General features: G+C 41.2%; 1 protein-coding gene across 8 annotated transcripts in view; it reads left to right on the top strand.

The window, feature by feature from the left end:
* Nucleotides 1–24,362, top strand: part of CSNK1G1 (casein kinase 1 gamma 1) — a 53,944-nt gene extending 29,582 nt beyond the window's left edge. For 4 of the 8 annotated variants that reach the window (XM_081169237.1, XM_081169236.1, XM_081169235.1 and 1 more), the window contains exons 9-13: nt 1,610–1,758; nt 2,740–2,841; nt 3,818–3,925; nt 5,678–5,781; nt 22,212–24,362. In XM_081169237.1, the coding sequence (XP_081025363.1) occupies nt 1,610–1,758; nt 2,740–2,841; nt 3,818–3,925; nt 5,678–5,781; nt 22,212–22,266 (518 nt within the window). In that variant the 3' untranslated portion in view covers nt 22,267–24,362. Of the gene's footprint in view, nt 1–1,609; nt 1,759–2,739; nt 2,842–3,817; nt 3,926–5,677; nt 5,782–10,452; nt 10,496–17,490; nt 17,720–22,211 lie in introns of those variants that run through there. The other 4 variants (XM_081169240.1, XM_081169239.1, XM_081169241.1 and 1 more) reach the window with 4 other exon arrangements.
* Nucleotides 24,363–25,992: the final 1,630 nt, after the last annotated feature.

Here is a 25,992-nt window from a genome sequence, read left to right as displayed (position 1 = left end):
ATCAGTCTGGTCAAGTTCACAACAACTCTGCTATGTACTAGAGAGCCTGCTTTCTTTTGTCGCCTGCAGATGGCTACAGTCCTCCATGCGCTTCTTTGGAACTGATTATTTCTGATAGGTAGGGCCCTAGAATGGTGATGTGAGTAGCTGAGGGACAAGTTAGCAAACATGGTTGTTGACCCATTTCAAGGTTGTTGACCCATTTCAAGTGCCTTGATTGCTGGAAAATGAATTGGGAGGAATGTTTTTCTTTACTGTTTCTTCTAGAACTCTCAGTGGTAATATCCCATATCATGGACTGGGGCTGGGGTCCATCGGGGACATCTTCCAATGTGGACCTCATGGGCATTGCCTTTGGTGGTTCCAGTCCTCCTTGGGTTCTTAGGAGACTAGGTGTGTGGTGTTGTCAGCACACTAGCACCCAACTCTGTCTCGTTTTCACTGAATCTTAGGGAGGTAGTAGAGGCTCTGAATAGGCTTCTTAACTCAGTGAGTCATTGGATAAGTGTGATGAACCTGAAAATACTCTATTTTAGACCTATGTGCACTTCAAACAATCTGATTGCTATTGATGTCATCGGGGAGGGTCGGGGAGAGAATTACCTGCACCCACTCTTTCTTGTAGTCAAGCATGCAAGTGCAACATAATTAACAATGGGAAGAAATACCTCTGTGCTGTTTGATAGCTGTCATATTGCTTGTCATTATACATATGTAGCTTAGCATAGGTGCTGTAACTCAAAGAACATTCAAGACCAGCAGGTTGTGACTGATTTAAATCAAGTAGCCCTTTAAACTTCTGAGCAGCATACCATATTTTTTCTGTGTATAACATGCCCCCGTGTATAACAAGACCCCCATTTTTTGGGACTCCAAATAAAGAAATCCCCCATATGCACTATCTGTATATAAGACGACCCCCAATTTTAAACTTGAAAAAATAGGGGGGAAATAGTGTCTTATACACGGAAGAATACAGTATGTTGAGCTATTGTTCAAAACATTTGTGGCCTTGTTTGGGTTATTACTGACTCCAGATTAGCAGTGTAGGCTCTGTTCCCTACATCTGATTATAGCACACTGACCTCAACAGAACGTTGTGGCAAGGACTCAAATAGCTCTTAAAATGCAGCTATTCATTATTTTCATTTGCTTTTATCTCTCTTTGTAACTTGGCTTATGGGCCCTTGTTTTGAAGACAGGAGCCCATCTATTTAATATAAACATGCCTTAACCTACCCTGAACTGTTGAGGTAGTACACTTGAAAAAATGTGTATTTTTATGTTGATGTCCACTGAGAGAATTGGGAGGTCTGGTGTAAATGCTTCCTCCTCTCTAAACTGTTCTCCATTATATATTTTTGCTACCTGAAAGTTTGCCTTTTCATATGTCTAAATGGCCTCAAGTGTTCTAAGGAGAACCATTTGGAAATTGTGACTGCATATCATCCTACCAGTGGCACAGGTTTGTTGACCCCCCTCATCTACTTTTGTAGGTTTATATCTTAGGGGATTAATCCGACCAGTAGGTAATGTTGAAATGTATTCTGCTTCTACTTCTTTCTGAACAGATTATCTGATGTTGCTTCTTCCTAATTCCCTTTAACAGAGGAGATGGCAGCTTATCTTCGTTATGTCAGACGATTAGACTTCTTCGAGAGACCAGACTATGATTATCTACGAACAATCTTCACAGAGTTATTTGAAAAGAGAGGATTCACCTTTGATTACGCCTACGACTGGGTTGGCAGGCCAATTGTATGTTGGAGCTGAGTGACATATTCCTTTTTTTCTTGACTGTTGCTCTTTCTATAATGTCCCTTTTAAATGCCAGTTACATTGCAAGTAATCACTTCTTGATGAACTGAGAACACAAGATGACCTTTTTGCTGTACATTGAAAACTTTACTGCAAAGCCATATACGTGTTCAAGGCTCCAAACATTTTTCTTTGTTCAAGTTACTAAATGTGTCTTTCCAAACAAGTAGTATTGTAATGTAGGTGCAATTGGTGCTCTTGCATTGTGACTGGAGGGATGACAGAATGCATATTTTATTGGCTCTCCTCCAGAACCGTAGTATGTCAGATATGACCGATTGTAACTGTTTGTGCTCATTTCTACTTCTTTATTAGTATGACTTAGTTGCCTGTTCTCCTTTCCCTTATCAACTAAATTCGCCATAAGATTCTTATCATGTTACATATCTGTTCCCTGCCTTCAGCCATGTGGAACTTGAGGAACTTTTCCAGGCTGCAGGCAGATTGTTATCTCCCCACCCTTTAGAGGGTCAAACGTGACCAGTGGGTGAGGGTGGGTGAATCAATCTGACTGCCAAACTCTCCTCTCAGACCAAGAGGGGGTCAAAGAGCAAACCCCAAATGTTTTGAAGAGACATTTGTCCATCATTATCTGGGGAAGATTAAACCTCCAGGAAGGTAGGGGAGTGTCCAGAACAAGGAGAAGTTCAGAACAGCATTGTGCCATCTACCACATTCATGTAGATGTTAAATATGTGCATTTTTGTGGCCAGCTGGATAGCATGAGATTTCAGGTGTGGCTCTTTGTCTTAAAGAAGCTGTAGGCTACTGGCTGAAAGCAGCAAGTTCATTAATTGAAGATAGGGGGCAGCATCTGTTTGGTTTCTACTCAAAAATTATCTGCTCTAGTTGTTAAGTCAACAGATTGTTTGAGAGTCACCTGGTGGGTCAATTCTTTTTGTATGTGTGTTTCTTTTCCAGCCCACTCCAGTGGGGCCCATGCATGTGGAGTCTGGTCCATCTGTAACAAGAGACATCCATGCACATAGGGATCGATCATCGATGCAGCCTCTCCGAAATCAGGTTTGTTAGCATAACATTGTTTCAGCTATAACTTTCCATTCAAATCTTTACTGAAACCTTAATTTATAAAGAGGGACATACAGAGAAAAGACTGTTAATTCTGTTTCTTGGGTGATTGGGGTGGTAGGAAGTCTGATTAATTAATATTATCCTGTATTTAGGAATCTTTCCTGTTAATCTGCTTTACTGTATTTTTGAAATGAGTGATATATACCATATTTTTTGCTCTATAAGACTCACTTTTTCCCTCCTAAAAAGTAAGGGGAAATGTGTGTGCGTCTTATAGAGCGAATGCAGGCTGCGCAGCTATCCCAGAAGCCAGAACAGCAAGAGGGATTGCTGTTTTCACTGCACAGCGATCCCTCTTGCAGTTCTGGCTTCTGAGATTCAGAATATTTTTTTTCTTGTTTTCCTCCTCCAAAAACAAGGTGCGTCTTGTGGTCTGGTGCATCTTATAGAGCGAAAAATACGGTAATGGTGAATGTCAGGCTTTGAAGAAAGGAGAGACTCTTTTTGCAAGATAGGACTTTATTCCCCATTGCAGTATTAGGATGGCTTTAAATCTCTCTACCCATCGCTGTAATGCATTTCCACTGCAGCACTGGGCTGAGAAGAGAGGTTTCTACTTGGACCTATGATGCGTGTGTATATATCTATAAACTATGTACACATGTGTGAGAGATTGTGTGACTGCCAGTAGGCTTGGCTAACCTTTAAAATGTTTGATAACAGAGACTTGCCCTGGATCCCCCCCCCCACAATAGGAAGTCCACTTTGGTATTTACTGCTTTTGGCTTCTGTGCAAACGGTTGGGAGTAGACTTGTCAGAATTAATACTTCTTCATTGCTTTGCTTCTCGGCGCCCACCCTACAGCGAGCTGATAATGTTCTTTTTAAAATAAAGCATTGCTTTGCTCTGGTTTACCTTTGCCTTCCCTCCTGTCTTTTTGCTCTGTGCTTGCAAATGCCTATGCAGTCTGCATCAGAACGTCGCGGAGAATGGGAAATGGCACCAATGCTACAAGCCAATGCTTTGTTTCTGCAATCTCACTTAACTTCAGATCGGCATGGGGGATCAGTACAGGTATTGTCCTTCTCTGTTCCACACATCTTTTCTAGCGCAGTCCCTTTCTTGTAACGTTCATATGCACCACATTCTGGTGCATATTTGGTTAACTTGATGCTTCAGCTAAAATGTGTGAATTGCCTGTCGCAAGGTATGAGGCAGCACAGTATGAGAACTTTGTCTGTACTCAGAATATCTCCGGGACACAGATTTCCTCAGTTTGGTGTTGTATGAGAGTGTTTGGTAGGCAAGTGTGATGTCACCATTTGTCTATCTTGATTCTTTAGACAGAGTTTGTTTCTTTTTTCCAGATTTTGTTTTAGTGTCTTCCAGATACTTTTATTTTGTAACTAATATTACCATGCTTATGGTATTTCCACAGTGTCTTAGAAACAAATGCTATAAATACATGTATCGGGTAGAACAAAGTTATAAATAAGGTGTAATTATCATTAAAGAAAAAATAATAATTTATGTAGCTAGAAAGAGGGAGAAAGAGGAAAGTAGAAGTTTAGAACTATTCATAAAGCTATTACCTTTATTTTCTTAAGAGTTAAATTTCACTCAATAGCACAATAGGATTTACTCTTTCTTGTATTCTGTTATTCTGTACCAGGAACTTTATTTATTGTTGACTGTTCATTTATTGTTGACAACTTCATTGGTTGATCTCTAGTGTTCATCTCACCCACTTTCTCCATGCCATGCATGATTTTATACAACTTTGTGATTTCCCCACCCACTTACTCACTTTTTAAAAAGTAAACTAAAAAGCCTCAAACCTTGGGAGCAAAAAGTTTCAGACCAGAGGACCCAGAATCTCAAACAGGAAGGCAGTTGTTCTGAGACTTCAGTAGAATTGCATGACAACCTCCCTGCAACAAATAAATACATGAGTATGCAAAGTCTGTTTTAGAACTGAGAGACAAGAAATCTGAAAGTGGTCAGGATAATAGAAGTAAGTTGAAATAGGCAATAAGAAAATAGATGAGAATTTGTGGAGAGTATACAAGGAGGCTGCTGCTGTCTGGTATCTGGCTACAGCTACCCTGATATCTGCTTCCTCCCCTCACCAACCAGAATTGTTTGAACATTTGGTAAAGAGAAATCAATGCTTCCAAGGTAGTGTTGAAAATAAGCAAACAAAACTAATAGCCCACAGATTCTTAGTAGTCCATTTACCTTCATACATGTGAAAAAAGCAAAGCAAAGCAAAACCCCTAAAAAACAAACCCCTCTTTCTAAGCAGATCAAAACTTGTGGACAGACCATGTGCTTCACATGTAGGTCCCAACTTCAATCGTTATTTCACTCTGTAGTTGGAGTGTGTATATTATACATAGTAGAGAGAGACAAGCCATCACTGCTCAGACAGTTTTATACAGGCAAACTTTGGTCATGCACACTATATGTATAATTTGACCACCTGCACTGCTTTCTTTCTTTTTGATGATGCGTCCACTGATTATTTCAGAGCACTGTGGATCTTCTCTGTCAGTGGAACCCTCTTGATCCCAAATTAGGCTAGAGGTGTAAAAATTAATGCCTTAAGATTCATAAACTAGTACTCTGCAGAATTCATTCTATGTCTCACACATTTTTAAGTATATCCTAATCAGAAAAAAACAAAAACTGCTGGAATGTTTGCAGAGAACTTCCTTTCTGAGCACCAAGTTTCCTTTTCACTTAATTTAATGTGCCAATGCATGTGACACAAACTGGGGCTATGTTTTCATATTAATGTCGGGGCTTTGTTTCTATTTTTTTAAGGTGGTAAGCTCGACCAATGGTGAGTTGAACGATGAACCAACAGGAGCACCTTCCAATGTACAAATTTCAGCACGTACTGAGGTGGAAGTAGTGGAGGAAGCTAAGTATGTTTGCTGTGAAAGCAATTTCCCTCCCGCATCATTTGTGTGTCAAATCAGTTTGTGTGTTCTTGTGTTTGATGCCTATATCCATAACCTGCTATCAGATGCTTTGTTTTTGCATGTTATCCTTAGTGCTGTTGCTGATGGTACAGCTTCTTTTCACTTGCACTGCCCAGGTAATGTTGCTGTTGGCCAGAGCATGCATTGCAAATCAGTATTTCAGAAGAATTTGCAAGTGGCATGTATAGTAAACGTCCTCTGAGTTAGGGCTGTAGTTTCTGTTTGTCAAACTGTATGCGCATAACTAGCGCTGGGGATGCAGAAGTCAGAGTCCCTCTTTATCCCTCATTCTTGAAATCTGAGCCTATGCAATTTTAAGTTAACCTGTCAGACTGCGAGTAACTCCTTTTTTTGCTATGGAAACATGTAAGGTAACTTTATAAGCTGCCTGCTGAGTGTTGCAAGGTATTTTGTTGAGGGAATAATGCCTTGGCTGTTTTCCCATCTCCACCATCCGGTGGCACTTTGCATGATCTTCTACCATTACATGAACCATGATGTGGAATCTTCTCTAGGTAATCAGCAGTCCTCTTTTCTTTATAAATGAAGTCAGCACATACCTAATGCAGATTGACTGACTTGCCTTGTGGCTACTGAATGTCTCAGCGTAGGCTTCTTGGCAAGCATTGTGATTCTTTATTTCCTAGGCTGGAAATAGCCTGAAATTGCTTGTGAGAAAAGCAAGTGTGTGCAATACCTCTAATTGTGCTTCAGGTGTGAATCTTCAGCTGAGAAGTAATCGCCAAGCACTCCATTACCCAAGAAATGTGTTATCGTTCTGCGAACATTTCTGTCTTCAGCCATAAGGAGAGCTTTATAGCTGCAGGAAATTCAGGATTTGAATGTATTTAAATAAAATTGAGTGGTCCTTGTGGCAAACTTAATAATTGTGTGTTCCATTCCCAGCTGAGCCTCTGTTCCTCTGCAGGGGAACAATATATTTCAGCAGATGGGGGTGGGATGAGATATTGACTACTTTGGATATTTATTGTTATATGATACAGAGCTTTCTGCCTGAGTTTCTTTTGACAGCAAACTAGCTTCCACCAAGTGCTGCTCAAGTGAACTGGGCTTCGGTACTTGTACTTCGCTTTGGATGCTAGCTTTCAATAAATTGTTCAGCTTGTTGCTCTGTGCAAGACAGCCTTTGCTCTGGTGCTGCAGCATCAGCTAAGTTAAGTTAGGCCATGTCCATGGAGCCTAAAAATTAAGACTCCAGAATGTCCCCAAGGACATACTCTCCTGTGGTGGACTTGTTGCTGCAGCTGTGACAACAGCAATATCTCTGGATGTTAACTTGAAAATAAATCACAGTACATTCAGTGAGTTTTTTTACTCCCTACTAAGCATGCTTAGGATTGCCTCCTTAGTGGGAGATGCCAATAAAATACCATTACTGACTTTGATTTTACAGCTGAGCTATGTGAAGAATTGTTTTCTTCTGCAGTAAATATGGAAGTTAGGGACTTTTAATGTTGACGGTGGAATTGGGGAAGGTCCTGTGGTTACAACACGGTGTACCATATCTCCTCTGCACTTGACCTTTCCATGGAAATTGCACATTCAAGCTTTATCCACAATTTCCTGGGTATGCTAAAAGTTTCCAAGACATTTTAATTCACACAGACTTCTAGTCAATATGATACTTCAGTTGAAAAGTACAGCTATTCAAAGGAAATGACTGATACCACAGTCTTATTAATTTCATAGGGTTTAGGGGCAATTAATTATGCATAGAACTGATGGGTGAGGTTGTGTGTGTGTGTGTGTGTGTGTGTGTGTGTTTAACTTGTATAGTAAAATTTGGAAAGCTGAAAAAGGCGTTTCAGTTTTACTTTCCTCTAGACAAGATGCTGTCTCTTCTCTTTCCTCACTCTGCCTTTTACTCTTCCTTTCTGCCTGTTCATCTCCCAGCCATGGATGATCTTTATTTACTTATTAAGCCATCAACTTCTAGCAGACCATTCAAATGTTGTCTATCTCAAGCTGTGTGACTTCGTCATTTTTTAAGCCTGCTGTGTCTGTGTGTCTCCAGACTTTTTCTTGCTAGTGAAGCCTTTCTGTCTGCTCTTTTTTTTTCTTGCTGTGAACCTCCTGCTCAAAGAATATAAGATCTTTCTATGAATTTCTATCCAGACCTTTTTTTCATTTCCCTCCATATGCAGAATTCCCTAGTTTTGTCATTAATCGGTTTCTCTATCCTTCATATATATATGAAAGATGCTCACTACCTTCAATCATGCAACCTGATCTCTTGATCCATCCTTTCCTACCTCTGATTTCTCTCTCTAGCTATCTTCATTTGTTCTGTGCTGCCTAGTTCCTTATCGTGGGCTTTCAGACATACAAATATTTCTCAGTCCTTATTTCCTCCTTATATTCATACTTCCCCCTTTCAGCTGTCATCCAGTACCTTTCAGTGCAGAATTTGTTGAGCATTTCGTATGATCCTGTTTACCTTTTGACCTCCAACTCCTTCCTTTACTCTTTTCAATCTGATTTTTGCTAGATTAACTACACTGAAACTGCTTTTACCAAAGTTTTCAATACCTTCTTCTGGCCAAACCTTAGAGTTGCTTGCATTCTAATTAAACAATCTGGTACTTTCATTCATGTCAACGTTCCCTTAAATATATTGTTTTTGCCGTTCTTGATCCTCTTTAACTTCTTTTTTCCTTTTCCTTTATTTCATTCCCTGGCTCATAATATGCTCTAAAGGTTTAAAGGTACCCCTGCCCGTACGGGCCAGTCTTGCCAGACTCTAGGGTTGTGCGCTCATCTCACTCTATAGGCCGGGAGCCAGCGCTGTCCGCAGACACTTCCGAGTCACGTGGCCAGCGTGACAAGCTGCATCTGGTGAGCCAGAGCAGCACACGGAACACCGTTTACCTTCCCGCTGGTAAGCGGTCCCTATTTATCTACTTGCACCCGGGGGTGCTTTCGAACTGCTAGGCTGGCAGGCGCTGGGACCGAACGACGGGAGCGCACCCCGCCGCGGGGATTCGAACCGCCGACCATGCGATCGGCAAGTCCTAGGCGCTGAGGTTTTACCCACAGCGCCACCCGCGTCCCATAATATGCTCTACTTCTATTCAAAATGTAGCCATTTGCCTCTGGTTGCTTGCATTTAGCTCTCATTGCTTGTGCTTACTACACTTATACAGATAAAAATTCTCCCTTTTTAAAACTCGTGATTATCAACTTCTAATAAATTCTTTTATTCTGATTGCATTGCTAATAACTCCTGTATCCCAAACTAAACAACATGGTAAGAATTCAGATATCAACCTAAGAAGAGCCCTACTGGATCAAAACAAAGACCTGTGCAGTCTAGCATCCAGTTTCTCATAGTAGCCAATGAGACGTTTATGGGAAGTCCACAAGTAGGACATGCGGGCAATAGTCTTTTCCTGCTGTTGTTTTTCAACAGCTAGTATTCAGAGGTATATTGCCTCTGATTCTCAGAGGTGGGGTCTTTTCACTCAGATACTTCCTCTCCTGACTACCTGTCCCTACTTCTGTTGCTGGCAGAAATTTGATATTTTCCCAATCTCCCAAGACTGCAAACTTGCGGACATGGAATGCTTCCCTTTCTTGTTGTCTTAATACTGCTACTGTTTCCACCTCTAAAACTGTTTTAAACCATCATCCATGGTATTGCATCCTCTTTTTGCTGGCTACCGTAGCTGAAAGTCACCCATTGTCTTAAATCTCTTTTCCAGCTTTCTTTGAGACTTTCCACACCCGCTTTGTCTTTTGTAGCCTTTAAATTTAAAGGCTCTCCATTATTTTCCTCCAGACCATAAGCTCATTTGATGTTGTCCCATCTATTTTGGTTTTTCTTCCACATTTTCCACTGTCGCCTATGTTCTGCCTAAGTTAGACTGTAAATCCTTTGTGCCAGAAGTGTTACTTCAGCACATGCTGAAACTTAAATAACACAGTAGTGGTGGTGGTAATAATAATTTATTTCCAAGGCATGTAGGGAGACTTAACTCCTCCTCAAAATGATAAATGAAGTTAAGGAAATGTAGGGGTATTGTTTTGATCAGTTGCCATGTTCCATCAAAGCACTTAAGGTATTCGCATTTGAGCCTTTTTAGCCAGCTATCTCTAGAGTTAGCTAGGTTCAGAAACCTTCTTGCTGCTATCTGCCAAAGTCCTCTAGATCAGTGTTCCCCAACCTTGGGCCTCCAGCTGTTTTTGGACTACAACTCCCATCATCCCTCGCTAGCAAGACCAGTGGTCAAGGATGATGGGAGTTGTAGTCCAAAAACAGCTGGAGGCCCAAGGTTGGGGAACACTGCTCTAGAGCACATTCCCGTCAATGATGATTTTCTGATGCTCTAACATAGTTGTCCTAGACAGTTGTGAAAACTTTGTCTCAAAGCAACAATCCCTTGTGATAGCTCTTTCCTGGTTAGTTGCAGAAGGTTCAGGTGGAACCAGGTTTGACAAGGCAGGTAGACGTCGTGTGTATCACAGATCTGCACTGCATGTTTGCATGACTTGCCATGACATGCTTCCATCTCGCCTCTGAACTAATGTCTCCCTACCTTTCTGTGTTTTTATTTGTCTTTCTTTCTTTCTTTCTCCTCACACTGTCTATTGTAGCTGCCTGAAAATGCTCAACTTGTGGTGAGTCACTCTCTCTGGTTCACATACAAGGGGGCGTGAACCAGACTAGGCCATGATTGGCCAAATCAAAATGAAATTAACGGAAGGGGTGGGTGAGCTGCTCAGAGTCCTTGGACTTTCATCCCTAACACACCAAACACTTGTCTTTTAAGTTTTGCTTGGGTGAACAAATACTTGAAGTTAGGAAGTGCTTAGAGCTAGAGGCAATAAATTTCCTATGCAATTTTCTCTCTACTTGCACACTTTTGTCAGTTGTCAGATTTTTGTGGCAGAGGCACAACTGTCCTGAAAGCATTGCACTTGCTACAGAGCTAGAGTTCTGCTCTTTTCAATCCTGATTTCTGTCAGCAGCTTCATGGTAAAAATGTGGCTTGGGTGGGTGTTGCCCTTTGCTTGGTATTTCCAGAGCTAGGCTCCTACAGTAAGAAAATAGTATTTATTCTGGACTGGGAACCAATAAACTATTTTCTGAACTACATCTAGGCTGCTTATACCAGGCACAGATCAAAGTACTTGACTTCCTGTGGCTTCCTGCAGTTTGTAGGAAAGAGTTAGTTTATAGCTTCAGCTTGTAAAATGGTGCCCTCCAGGTGTTTTGAACTCAGATGTCTGTCGGCCAATGGTCATACTGTATTCTGAAATGTCTGGAGGGCACCAGGTTGCGGAAGGTGGGTTAGAGCTTCATATTTTGTTGTAGAGGGTGAGGATAGGACAAGGAGGCAACCTATGTGATGAGGGTTGTTTACAAGTTGGAGAAAAGCTACTACTCTCACCATTGTGATTATCACTGATACTTGTTTTTATGTGTGCCCCAAACTGCAGCTGTTCTCTCAAACAGTATGTGAACAAAAGGAATCCGTAATGTTTCATGCCAGAGTATAACCTTGAATGCACACGAGTCCACTCCCTTGCTGAAGCTAAGCGGTCTGGGTCTGGTCAGTTCCTGTATGGATGACCACCTGGGATTGTGTTACCATGTGTCATTCCCCGACAGAGGAAAGGCAAGCTAGGGTACAAACATTTTTACAATTCTGTCTTACACCTATTTTGAGCCCTGATGGGGCCAGAATAAGCAAAAGTTTCCTTGTCCGAGCTGCAGAAACCAAGAGTCACAGCTGAATGGCTATGGAGATAGGTTTACTTGCTTTCTGGCTAGTTTTGAGGGTCACTTAGCCACGGCAACAAGGGGCAAAATCTCCCCTACCTGTCCTGATGCACCAGGCTTACCAACTCTGCCCTTCTTCCTTTCTAGCTGGGCTCTCATAGTTGTAAAACACTACATGCTCCTTTCTGTGTAAGACATTTACATTTTAACCTGAACTTTCTCATGAAGAAATGATAACCTTAAGATTGTATTGCAGTGAGGTCTGTAATGCTACTGCAAATGGCTAAACAAATTGTTACCTTTCTGAGCAGTGATGTGTGATTTGGGGCTAGGGTCCACAAAGTTTATAGTCTCCACCAATCCCACTCTTGTATTTTCTGTCTTCTCTCATTGTGTGGGTTATGGAGAAAGTAGGAGTCCTGCTCTTTCTTTTCTGCTTGAAAACTGCAGTGGAGAGGAATCTGTGGTGTTGGGTGTCCTACTCACCAAATGGGCGGGGGACACTCCCAGAGGGTGACTTCTAGATGGTAACGTAAATTAGTGCCTCCCTCTTCTCTGGGGCTTTGTAGAGGAAGGGATGCATTTTTTTATGAAATGGGAATGTTTTTCCCGACAACTGGACTCTTTAAAAGCAGGTGAGAAGCTTGAGATGTCTGAAATGTGTGGAAAGCAGAGTGTTTTTAAGGAACCAGCTGCCCATGAAGATTCTGTAATGAGTCCCTCATAGGGTCTGCTGCAGCCCTTGAGTTTCTTCCTCTGGCTATACAGTGGTAGCTTGGGTTAAGAACTCAATTCGTTCTGGAGGTCCGTACTTAACCTGAAACTGTTCTTAACCTGAGGTACCACTTTAGCTAATTGGGCCTCCCGCTGCTGCTGTGCCGCCGCCGCCGCACGATTTCTGTTCTCATCCTGAAGCAAAGTTCTTAACCCGAGGTACTATTTCTGGGTTAGCAGAGTCTGTAACCTGAAGTGTCTGTAACCCGAGGTACCACTGTATATGGAACGAAGGCAGACAAAGGAAGATGCTAATTCAGTCTGTAGAGCATGCAACTCTTAATCCCAGAGCTGTGGGTTCAAGCCCCACTTTGGACAAAAAGATTCCTGCATTGCAGGGGGTTGGACTAGATGGCCCTTGTGGTTCCTCCCAACTCTACAATTCTATGATATTGTCAAAAGAAACTATATAGGTTATTGCATAGAACATCAAATTCAAACTTAAAAAGTTAAGGTTAATGAGGCACTTCCACCAGGGGAAGAAATTACTGTTCCAACCCATGAAATCTAGAGCCCTGAGAATTTTTTGGCTGCTCTGATCTTTCCCCAGCTTGCATGTCTTTTGCACACATGTTTCTTACTTATAAGGACCTGCTACTGTTGTAGCTGAAAGAAAGGGCAGATAACTGTTGTATACCTTGTAGTGGAGAAAAATGGTAGTAAAGGAAGTCTCATTTGCCTGTAATCTCTGTTAAAAACACAGCCTGTTGTAATTGCTTTTGTGAATTGCATCTGTGTTGATGGCACTGGAGAGAGAGAAGATTGAGATTGTTAGAGTGAAAAGTAGAGTAGAGTCATGTTTTAGCTCAGGTTCCTGCTGCTTTGGAGTACCTTTGCTTCTGAACATGTATTTATTGCAAGAGGCAAATGTTACTAATGTAGCTTACATTCTGCAATAATGGATTGCTTGTCTTCGGCTTCTACTGGTAATGATTCCTCCTCCCACAACAAAATAAGTTAATTATTGGAGTGTGTGAAAGAACAACAGAATCTCACAACCCAGCATTCAGTCCTTTGTGTGTTCTGTCCTGGAGAACAAATGCCATTCTTGAGTTTTGACTGTTGGGTGTTAAATGGTCCTCCTTCAGACTTTCCTAGTACAGTCGTACCTTGGTTGTCGAACGCCCTGGAACTCGGATGTTATGGCTCCCGAATGCCGCAAACCCGGAAGTGATTGTCCCGGTTTGTGAACGTTATTTTGGAACCCGAACGTCCAACGGGGCTTACGCGGCTTCTCATCAGAAGCCACGATTTGGTTTTTGAACGTTTTGGAAGTCAAACAGATTTCCAGAATGGATTCAGTTTGACTTCCAAGGTATGACTGTAATTGGGGCATCTGTATGCATACCAAATTTCTACTTCTGGGTGGTATGCAAGTACTTTTAACTATTTTGGGCTATGCTTCATGGCCTCTATTCTTAGAGAGTTGCACAAGTGTCCCCACTTTAGGACCTAGAGTGTCTTGAACTGAACGCATAGCAAATCTTAGCTTTCTACGTAACGTCCAGTACCACGGCACTGTGAGCCCATGAGTTTCAGGCACAAACGTATGGCCTGATTCAGGCATAATTATCCCAGCCTAGCAAACAAAATTGTTTGTCCCTGTCCAACAGGGCTGGTATCGTTATGTCTGTGGAGCATCTTCCTACAAAAGACTAGTGAATTCAATTTATGTGGTGGGGTGTTTATATTTATTCCTGTAAGGCTTTTTATGAAGGAACCATGGCGCTTGCAGAGCTTAATGTTATTTTTTCTGAGGTTTTGCTTGTTCTATGTTGGGAAGTGTTTACCCCCCATTTTATGTGATATACCAGTCTTGTTTCTGCTTGCTTGTATTTCTGTCGTGGCTGCAGAGGAAAGTATATGGAAACACAGTGAGCTAGCAAGGGAGGGATGGAGCATTCAGTCCCTTCTCTACCAGGTGCACACTCTATAAAATTCATTATCACAGGCAAATTCTTAAATATAAGGCTAGGATAAACAGGCTAGGATAAACATGCCTAGTGAATTCACTACTAGGCATGAATTTTCCAGTAACTGGGGTGTTTTAGGCTGTGTGTGTTTTACTTTACCTTTTCACGGGTATATTCCTTGTGTACTGTTGCCCCTTCTTGAAGTTATTTTCAGACCTGGACTATATATATGCCAGGTGTTTACTCTTTCATCAATGTGGAAGTAGTTTGACCAAATAGTCATATTTGGACTATGATTGTGGATTAGGCCATTATTGAAGTCTGGTTGGCCAAATGGAACATGGATAGTTTGGAGATGCTGATGCTTATATTTTTCCTTCCTGATCTGACTATTGCAGAAGGCTCCTGATTAAACTGTAGGCTTTTATATCGGATGCATATTCATTCATTTCTATCTGTAGCTACCTTTTTGTTTTAAATATAAACTGTACAAGCAAGTGGGCTCATAAAATACAATAGTCTATATCCAGTGTTCTCTGTCTGCTAGCGCAAGGATGAGTTTTAATGTTGCCCAACAGGTGAATCCCCCACAACAATTGCACACGTGGAAATTCATTGCACAACATATTGTGCTGTCTGTCACGCAACAAAATTACCAAAGGCCTGTGTATGCATTCTCTGGTTCAACAACATTCTGCTGGTGCAAAACATTTCACTAGCAGGGCAAGTGTCCTGCTTAGTGACTTTAACTTGGCACTGCATTGCATACAACCCAGTGTGTATATATCCACCCCCCTAAAGAGGTATAGATACCAATAGATTTGCACCATAAGGTGTCCCATAAAGTCCATGGTTATTAGCAGTTCTGTAGTCTTAAGACATACTTGGCCATACCTGACTCTTTAAGGGGGGGGGGTGTATGTGTGTGTTTTAAGAGTTCAGAGTTCCTGAGTATGTATCTGCAGTCTTTTGAGCCACATCATGTGCTGCTGCTTTTGGAATAGCTCCCCACTGCAGCTGTAGGAAGGGCACTTTATTTATTTATTTATTTCTTATTTGCCTACTGCTTCAAACCGAAGTATCGTAAGTGGTTTACACACACACACACACACACACACACACACACACACAAATATCATAAATAGTATGTGTGTGCTTCAGAGGGGTCTCCCCTTCTAAACATAAGCTGCCTGGGGGAACTTCTCTTAACCCTGTGCCTGGTGTCTGCCCGTAGCAGGACAGAGTGTGTGACGCTGGAGATTTCAGCAGGAGTGCATCTCTTACACTTGTGAGAATATCTCGGATTAGGGCCAACCTGCATTCCCTACAAACTTGAGTAGCTTCCTCCCCTGGCTTTGTTTGCTGAGTTCTTGCTGGGGTCAGAGTATATGATTCTGTCCATTTGTTTCTGGGCAGTGGAGAACTTGACACTTGGCAATGGTGGATCACTAGTCTCACTGTCCCAGGGAATTTTACCCACAGTTCAAGAATTTAGTCTTAGATCATCCTTTGGTAACATTGTCTGATCCTTTAAAAGAGAGGGAAACTATGTTAGATATCTGTTTGCTACCAAACCAAACATGTGCAATAGGCCAGCCCTGCACCTGTTTTGGACTACAACTCCCATTTGGCTGGGGCTGGTGGGAATTGTACTTCAAAGCAGCTGCAAGACCCCAAGTTGGGAAATGCTGCAATAGGCTATGGGACTAAAAATCCAAGACTATCCTGTTGGTGGAGTCCCCTACTGCCCTACCTTATTTTGTAGTTTATATCCTGTGAAGGCATTTGACCCTCATATTTGGGCAGCATTTAAAATGCTAAAATACCTTAACAAGCAATCTGTCTGCCAGCCTGTATTTACTGTCTTCAAAGTATTATCCTCTACTTCTGTTACTGTTTAGGAACAAGTTGGCCTACAAACCTAAAAAATAAATTCAAATAAAAACACACACACACAAATGCAGTGTAACTTAAGCAGTTGGGCATTTGGAAGCCCCTATAATTAAACCCATTCCAAAGTTTTGCTGAATAATAATTTTCACCTAGCAGTTAAAAGTCCTAGGCTGTTTAGGTCTTGATATGTCAAAACCAGCACTTTAAATTTTGCTCAGAGCAAACCAGAGAAGTTAGTGAAGTTTGTTGCTGGAAGCAATTAATTGCAGAATATTTGTGCTGTCTGGCAGCATTGCAACATCATTATCTATCTGGGGAGTAGTGTGTGTGTTTAGAAATATGCAAATGGATTTGCATTGTGATGCTGGCCTTCTAGCATAATTGGTGCATTTTATTCAACTTCTGTGTGTTTTTGTATGTACCATGCTCAGTCATAATATTTTGGTTGGACTGGACAAGCTGCATATTTCAAAAGTGTATACAGTGGTGCCCCGCAAGACGAAATTAATTCGTTCCGCAATTTTTGTCGTCTAGCGAATTTTTCGTCTTGCGAAGCACGAAATCCCATAGGAATGCATTGAAAATCAATTAATGCGTTCCTATGGTCAAAAAAAGTCGAAACAAAGCCAAATTTGGTACAACAACAGTTTATTAACTGCTCTTTAAAGTCACACATACTGTAAAGAGCAGTTCAAAAATTGAAGGGAAAATAAATTAACTTTATAAACAAAACATGTCTTTGTTTTTAGACAAAGGAAACAAAGCCGCGAGACGTTTTCGTCTTGCGAAGCAAGCCCATAGGGAAATTTCGTCTTGCGAGGCAAATCGAAAACGGAAAAACCTTTCGTCTAGCGAGTTTTTTGTCTTGCGAGGCATTCGTCTTGCGAGGTACCACTGTATCTTCCATTGGCATGAGTGGTAGGCCATTGTTATTTATTAGCATTTATGGAATCATTTGCATTGCATTAAGAGCTGATACACACACCCATTTTCTTAAGTGCAAAAGTCAGAACTGGGGTGAATCTCCTTGTATTATTTCTGAAAACCATGTTCAGGACGTGGTTAGCCAGAAATTATACAGTATAGTGAATTTCACAAGACACTTTTGCCATGTGACTATTGGGAGGGGAAACCATTTTATGACAACTCTTCTACCTTAGAAATTTGAGGTGTTGGGAACATTAGAAGTAATCACTAGCATATCTACTTCTGCCACGTGTTTGTATAGATGGAAACAATGAATGTGGGAAATAGGTGTTTTTAAGGAATATATCGCGTATTCCATCAGTCTTTGTGACTCTCTCTCTCTGTCTCTGCTTCATTTCATAGTGAATTAATTTCATAGGTGAAGGCCACCCAGTATCCACTCCAGGCTTCTCATAAGAGACTGGTTTGTCTGGTTCTGTCAACCATCCAGCTTGTGTCATCTGTAATGGAAGCCATCTGTGCAGCATAAGTCACCCTAGCTTCATGCATGCCTCCCAGGTTTTACAGATCAACTTCCTTCACTTATGTTGTTCATTTTATCATTGATTAAAATACACCATGTCAAAACCTAGATATGTCACCTTCCTGTTTTATTATAGAGTTGTCTTTTCTCTCTGAGGTTTTATCCACTAATGAGATCACATGCCTTATATGGGGCTACCTATGCAAAGTAAATCAAATTGTGTAATCAAGGTTTCAGATTTTACACCTAAAATTAATTATGGAAAATAAGCAACTCTCTATAGCAAGTTAAGTTAGTTCGATCTCTCAAGATGCAGATTTTCTGTGAATAATAATTTTCTAGTAAGGTCTGTGTTACAGAAATTTCAGTTAGGTAAACAGTTATTATTTTTGGAGTGGAATTTTATGCAAGAACCATTTGTACCTCTAAGGACTGCCTTGCCCTTTCTTCTTTGCTCCAAGCAAGGTTGGTTCTATGGGGTTCTTTTCATCCATGAGATGGAGCATAGGAGCCTTGCAGGGATTGCCAGCGCCCAAGGAGGAGATCAAGTTTTGTCCGCTCCCTGCAATGTCTCCAATTGCAGCTGCTTTGATTACTACTGTAAAAGGTAGTGGAATCCGTAATGCTAAATATTAGTGGAAAAACCATTCACTTCTCTGGAAAGGGAAGGATACATACAGTCCATTTGTACTGATGAGCATTTTGCCAGCATGCGATATTCTCCCAAATTGGTTGAGTCTCCTTTAAAAACGCACACATTGTACAATAGATTGCAATTGATCCAGAAACTGAGAGTGGGAGAAACAAAGTTTTGCTGATGCTAGCAGTGCCTATAGGCATTTGATATTGCAATGGGTGACCAGATGCTAATGTTAACTTTGATTGTAGTTCAGTGCAACACAGTGAGTTCTCTGCCTTTTCTTTTCCTTCCCCTTCTTCCCCATCATTCTTTGAGACTAACACAATGGCTTATTGCTTTGCATGGGCTATTTATTGTGGTGTCTTTCTCCAAACCATGGAGAGCTCCTCATGGTCACATGTGGACAAAGTTTCCCCTCTCATCCCTGTTCCAAGGATGAAAACGGGCAACATTCCAAAGTCATCTGTCCTTGTTCTGCTTCATTATGCTCAGATGACTAATAGTTTTCTCCTTAAGTTGTTGAAAGAGGGAGTACAAGAGTGATAAGACACATGTTGAAAGCTGCTTCTGTCCAGGAAACTTTGTCAGGCAAGTCCAGGTGGCTCAGGTAAGAAGGCAAGCAACATGCTACAAGGAAGGAGGAAAAACTCCTGGAAGATAATCTAATTTGTGAGAAGGCAATGGGTGATTCCCTTTGGACCACAAATGGCAGGAGACCTATCAGGGAAGAGCTTCTAGGCCATAAATTGCTAACACTGCAACTTTTTGAAAAAATACTATTTCTACTAAGTATTATGTAAGCAATTATTCCACAATAATTATACATTACAGTACACATAAATAACAAATGAAGACAAAAATATTAATTACATCTAATGACAGTAAATCACGATCAAAACAGTATTAACTTGCTTTTAGTTAGCTAATTCAGATATTTATCTGTCAGTCAGCTTATTCCCAGAATGTAGTGGGACTGAAAAGTTCAATCTTTCATAGACTTCATTATTCCAGTATTGAGGGGGGAGGGAACCTTCGATCTTTCAATAAATCACTTTGCTCTTTCCTCCTCTGTTACCTCGTTTGTGAGTTTAATTGAATAAGCCATGCCCATACCTTCAAGCACCAGGGGTCATTAGAGGGCAAGTTAATTTTCTTTCATTTATGACTAATAGCCAGTTGTGTTGCTGTTAATAAATGTGTAATCTTGAGACTATACAAATCCTAGGAAGATGACCAATCGTTTCATTGACTAACTGCCACCTATGTGGTGTTTTTGGTTTTTTTTTGTTTTTGTTTTTAAAAACCCCAGCTATGATAGAGATTCAATAATTTATTATTTTGGGGTATAACTGAAAGAGTTGAGAAATCCATTGGAGTTACCCTACAATACTCATTTTGTGTTTGAGCATAAGTTTGAGTGCCAGTTACTGCTCAAATACACTTTATATAAAACTATTCACAATATGTATACATGGAGTGGGCTCTATTATCTGTGGAATATTTTTCATTAAATCACCTTTCCATGTTTGTTATCTGAGAGAAATGTCCTGTTGAATGCAAACTTACCACCATGCTATAAATTTAACTTAAAGTTTAAGTTATTGGAGATCAGAATTTCAGATCTTGTACACCCTCTTTGTGACCTGTATTTTACTATTAATTTAGTAATTATATGCTTAACTTCCTAGCCGCTGAAGTACGGGAATGCCTTGCCTCCCTGCTTGTGTCTTTATTGGTCTCTCAAGATATTTGTAAAAATAATCTCCTAAAATCTTGTAGGGTGGTGTTGGGAAGAAGGTCGATTGCAAGGATTTCTGATTCCCAATTGTTTAACCATACTAACAACAAAACGACACTCTTTTGATCTAGATTATGCAGTTGAAATGATAACCTGGAGTGGGCTTTTTATATTGAATGACTTATACACTTCATTTCATTCGGGTACTCCAAATGAAAGAAAAAAACACACGTAAATGTCTGGTCTCATAATTTTTTAATTCTATGTTTCTGTCTTTGGCACCTGGCTCTGGTTAGTAGATCTTGGGGTTCTAGTAAAGAACCAAGTAATCTCACACATCTGAAGCCTGTCCACCTTTACTACAGATCATGCTTAGCCAAGCCTAGGTTGTATCCAGCTTTCATTCATATGCCAGATAGATTTTACTTCAGAGCAAAAATATCTACTCTAAGCGTGTTGTTAAATCCACCTGCTTTATCTTTGTTGCCTTATCAATTATAAACTGTGCTTTAAAAAATAATTGATCCTACCTTGGCTTTTAATCGATTAAATTTCCATATTACCAAAATTTGGGGGTATGTATTGGTGGTGGGGATTTTGGCAGAAAGACACTGTGCCTCTTCAATATGAGACAGCACATAACAGATAAAACCTATCACTCATTTCTAAAGTGGGGGAAAACATCTTTATTTGTACAGTGGTGCCTCGCAAGACGAAAAGAATCCGTTCTGTGATTCTCTTTGTCTAGCAGTTTTTTTGTCTTGCGAAGCAAGCCCATTGACGGATTAGCGGCTTTTAGCAGCTTATCTGCTGATCGGATCAGCTGATAAGCGGCTTAGCGGCTTAGAAAAAGGGGGGGAAAGGAAAAAAAACCAGCAGGAACTCGCAAGACATTGTCGTCTTGCGAAGCAAGCCCATAGGAAATTTGTTTTGCGAAGCACCTCCAAAACGGAAAACTCTTTCGTCTAGCGAGTTTTCTGTCTTGCGAGGCATTCGTTTTGCGGGGCACCACTGTATCATTTTGAGAGTTGGGATTACAGGATATTATGGGCAATCACACCAGAATAAAAATGGCTTCAAGATTTGAACAATTTCAGACCCCACCAGCATTTAAGATAATACAGAATTAAAAGACTTACTTGCATTGAATCCAACCGTAAGTTTCAGTTTCCTGTGGTTCTTAATGCTAGAAGGAAATCTGTGTTGTAAGGCAAAAAATTCCCACTAACTTTGGGAGAAAATGTACCTTTTCCCATCAAGCTTGGCACAGAAGAGGAAGCACGCAAATCTGGGTAGCCTGTATAACTGGGTTTTTTTATATTGATAAAATTATCTTCTACAAATCGTCATGACTACAACTTTAATTTCTGATTAATCATAGATTAAATTGATTGCTTGAAGTCCATTTCCCTATAAAGCATGTTTTTTCCATCTGTTTTTATAGCAAGGTGATTTCTTGTTCAAGTCACTGTTCTAGAATTCTACTTCAAGTGTTTTGGAAACTTCAGATCAAGACAACTTTGTGTTTAGCAGTTGAATTCCAACCCGTGTTGTTTAAGTAATTCTTCCACACTTCTTTTCAATCCCTCTTGTATTTTTAGGCAACAGCGGTGGATTTTCTCATCTTATACTACATAGGTCCATCTGTGTCAGCAGCATCCCATGCCAGGGTTCTCCATGTCTCAGAATTATTTTAGGAGTTGTTAGCCACGCTTCCACTCTAAAAGCATCCTGTTTGTTCATAGTTTCTTGTATAGTAAATGTATCATCTGTGGTGGTGAAAGCAACTTGGTTCAAAGTGTGCGTTCTTGCAGCTTTCTGCCAGCGGTGGGGGTGGCAGTTCTGAGTTGTGTGCCTTTCAGACGGAATTGGCCATGTTCACGTTCCCCGTTAGTTGCAAATGATGTTGGTTTGGAAAATTATGCCAAAGCTAGAGGCTAGAACTGGTCATGGTAACCCTCAAGTTATTACAGCCCTTGAAAAATCACATGGGTCCCCAGAGCATGGTGGCGATTCCTGGTGGTGATTATTGGACTAATTTGATGCCTTGAATGTCTTGAGTTTATCTGTTGTTGCAGGAGAGGGTGGGTGTTGGGAGCATGTGTGTTGTGTGTTTCTGAGAGTGAAGAAGTTGGCCACGTCACATGCATTGTGTTGGAAGGAGAGGGCTTGCTGGAGGTCCCGGTACTCTCTATTGATTTGCTGTGTTCTTTGTGCTCCAGGTGCTGCTGCTTCTATAAGAGGAAAAGGAAGACGTCTTCCCAACGCCAGAAATGACAGGCGTCTCCTTGAGGTCTTTGGGGGACTTTGTTTACCTGCTGTTCCTGCCACGTCTTATTGAATGGGGCTTCTCTTGGGGAGAGGACAAGAAACAAGGGACATATTAAACCAAAAAGAGAGGAAGGGGAAAAAATTCCAAAATAAACATTCAGGTGGATTCCCTAAATGGTCTCGCTTGCTCACTCCATGCTTGAAGCTCCTTTTGGAATCAGGATTGCATCCTTTCCAGCACTCATTGCCCTTGTTGGAAGGTTGGCTGGCTACCTTCCTGTCTGTACAGCAGTTCAGCAAAGAGGGCGTTCCTGGTGGATGTGCTTTTGTTCCTGCTCCCTTTCTCTTTTGTTCTCGACATGCTTTCCCCCCCTCCACCAACTGCGGGGGGGCTTTATGAACTGCGGGGTCAAGATGGCGGTGAAGAGAGGATGCTCTCAAGAGGACCCAGCTCCTCCTGCTGCGAACGGCTTAGTTTTGACTACACTGGCAGCTTAGACCTGATCCTTCTTAATCGCACTCCAACGAATTCCATGATAGTAAGCCAATGGCGAGAGAACTGCAATCTACATTTCCAGTTGCCTTGATTTACTGGTTTCTGTGGCATCTCCCTTCTCAGAATGGTTACAGAGAAGTGTCAGTTGTTCTAAAGGAACTTACGTTGTTGCACTTTTAATTATTTTTAGCATTATGTATGTGTATGCTGTACTTGCGTGTTTCCCCCCCCCCTTGTGGGTGTGAATGATGCCAGCACACATGTTCAGCTTGTATTTGAGTGCAAATCCTCCCTTTGACTTAGTCTGTCCACCACATTTGGAATCCCCTGGGACTATTCAGGGGTTTTCATACCCCACTGTTGGTTGTGCACTGAAGCTTACTTGAATTTTCAGCTGCCCTTTCCAGCTGTCAGTGAACACCCCTCTTGTGGTTTTTCTCCATGGTGCCTGACATAACCTGCTTGGAATTGGAAGTCTTTCTGCTGGCAGGAAGGAGAAAAGTCAGCTGGGCTGAATTCTGGGCAGGTCACAGAAATGCAAATGCAGACTACTGTAACCGAAAGTGGAAAGGATGAGGCAGTTTGGCCATTTAAAGGGAGCAAAGCTATTTCATCAGCGAGAGGACACTGCCACTGCCTTAGATGACATATTTTATCAGGCCTTTTAGAGGTTCAAGGCCATCTATACAGACTAGAATAGCATGTGGCTTCCAGCAGAGCAGTCTGTGTATTACCTATGATTCTTTCTGTTATGCAGTCAGGGCTCCTTATTAACATGCCCCAGGCAATTGGATAACTTTGTTTTATTCTGACTTTCCAAATGGGATTGGCCGCTCTGCATTCAGTGTGCTCCAAGGCAGAGATTGTGAACTCCAGCAGATCTTCTGTGGATATGGCTTGAGACAAATAACTGGAAATTTGAGGGAGTTGGCCCCAAAGGCCAGGACATACCATGTGCCCTCTGCCTACTGCCTTGAAGTGAACTGAAAATGTTTCCTTTTCAGAAATTTGATGCCTGAAATCTTGTGTCTCATCTTCCCTGATAGGTGGCACCACAATGCTGTAGTTCAGTCAGTAATCCTTGGGGAGGGAGTTATCTCATGACCATAACCCTCTTGACTTGTTGGGAAAAACTCTGGGAGCTCCTTGACTACAGACAGGAGAAACCTGCTCAGGGAGAAGAAGCAACTCTCTCTGCAGTAACTCCTTTGGTTCCCGTCAATTTCTTGAGTATTCTTCTTAATCTAAAAGCCTCATTTTTAGCTTTGCTTGGCTGAGCTTTGAACTGCCTTCCTCTCCCTGGTTCCCCCAACACTACTTCAACCCTTGAGCCAAAAGGTAGACTTGTTTTTTGCTCATGAACTGTCCATCCTAGAAAGTTGTGCATCCATTTTCTGAGTGTGGCCAATTGCCTTTTTATTGCATTTAAGATGCAGATAAGAGGAGTGAACTCTTCACCATCAGTCATTGATTAGAAGGGTTTGGGGTTTTTTAGAAGACCTTTAAAACTTCTCAGCCCATTTCTCCTGACTACTAACACTCTCTTTAAATGTTTCTAAGGCCACCTGCTAAAATGAGCCTTGTTTCCCGCTCTTGGCATGGGCGATATCAAGTATGAGATGTACGATTTCATGAAAACTTGGCCTTTGTGCTCCCAGCTGCACCACACGCATCTGTCCTTTTGCAGTCTAGTTCTCTTCCACTGAGGAGCATCTTAGAATTTGCAAATGGAGGAAGCTACACAATAAACAGCCTCCCCCCCCAAAATGTTTTTCTTTAGAAGTCTTCATTATTTTTAATGTCCGATGGTTGAAATCCATCTTGCTTTTGCTTCTCTGCTCCATTGCTCAGGAGATCTAGCTTCCTTCTGAATGAAAATATTTGTATGCATATAGGAAACATGTGCTCTTGAAGCAGGTTAATATCCAGACTCGATTTTGCATTCTGGTCAAATACTGAAGCTCTTCAGAAACCAAACTGTAAGAAATGTCTCACAGTAGGGATACTTGAGTAAAAGTCTGGATTTAGTGGACTCATGGTAAGAAGCAAGAGAAACTAACTTGGTCTGGATTACTTGTAGGACCCTCTTCTACCGCAAGTGAACATTTCAGTTGTTAAGCATCTATATGGGAGAATGTATGCAAAGTGCTTGCCCATTTTATCAAAACAGTCTCCCAGTTTCCCAGTGCTTCCATACAGTGTCTTCATATCAGGGCTGTTTCTGCAGTCTCCCATTTCCAATGAAGCAACATGGAGCCGAAGCCGTCTTCAAGTATTCTTCTCCATTTCTGAAATGTGCTAATTTTCCCCAGAAATTGTCAGTGGTAAAAATAACTTTCTCCCCCTTCATTCTTAACTATTCAATCTTAGCTGCTTTGAAGAGAATACTATGATCATCAATAATACTACAGCTAATTACTACAGCCTTCTCTCTAAGCTTCCAGTTCTAAATCGGCGCCATCCTTTGCAAAACAAAGGATGGCCTCTAATGTTCTCTGGGTCTCGGAGAATAACATGTCAGCACATATTCTTAAAAAAAGACATGGGTAGTTCTTCCAAGTGCTCATTCAAAATCTACCTTCAGTTTTGTCGCTTGGAAAGGCAAGTGTCTGTAAAATGGACTAGTAATCCTTTGTACACCCTCCACCCTCTTGAATTTTAAATAGTCATGATCATGACTTTGCTACCAAACAGTTGCCTTTCTTTTTAGGGTGGAAGAAATTAAAATAGCTAATCTGCATTGGTCTCTATAAAAGCAGCTTTCTTGTGATGTAATTATATCACTCTGAAAATTGCCAGTGGCAGAATTAGAAAATTCTTTTCCTTGGGGCTGGTTTGAATTTCTTTCTCCCTTTCAATTTTCAGCCTTAATCTTATATTTTAAAACACACGCCATGAACTTATCTTCAAAAACTATTGCTTCCTGGGACGCTTGTTCTTCAAAATGACCTGCCCAGTGCCCCTGTTGTCCGAAACAGGCATGCATGACTTAAATCTTTCCACATCCGTGGTTTATAATGACTTGCAGGATGGAGGAACAAAATGTATACTGCTCCTTGACGAATGGAACTTGTAAGCTCTCCCAAGAGCTTTTATGAGCGATGCTTTGTGGAAGGTAAACTGCCATGGTGAGCATTTCTTTGTATGTAGTCTGAAGATGGTGTTGTATTGCTGGGTGTGAACTGCCAAATATGCACCTCCCTATAAATACAAAGCCATAAGCCCCGTTTTCTCAA

The sequence above is a fragment of the Podarcis bocagei genome (assembly GCF_964188305.1).
Source record: "Podarcis bocagei genome assembly, chromosome: 14".
NCBI classification, from domain to species: domain Eukaryota; kingdom Metazoa; phylum Chordata; class Lepidosauria; order Squamata; family Lacertidae; genus Podarcis; species Podarcis bocagei.
This window is presented reverse-complemented; position numbering and strand designations above follow the sequence as displayed.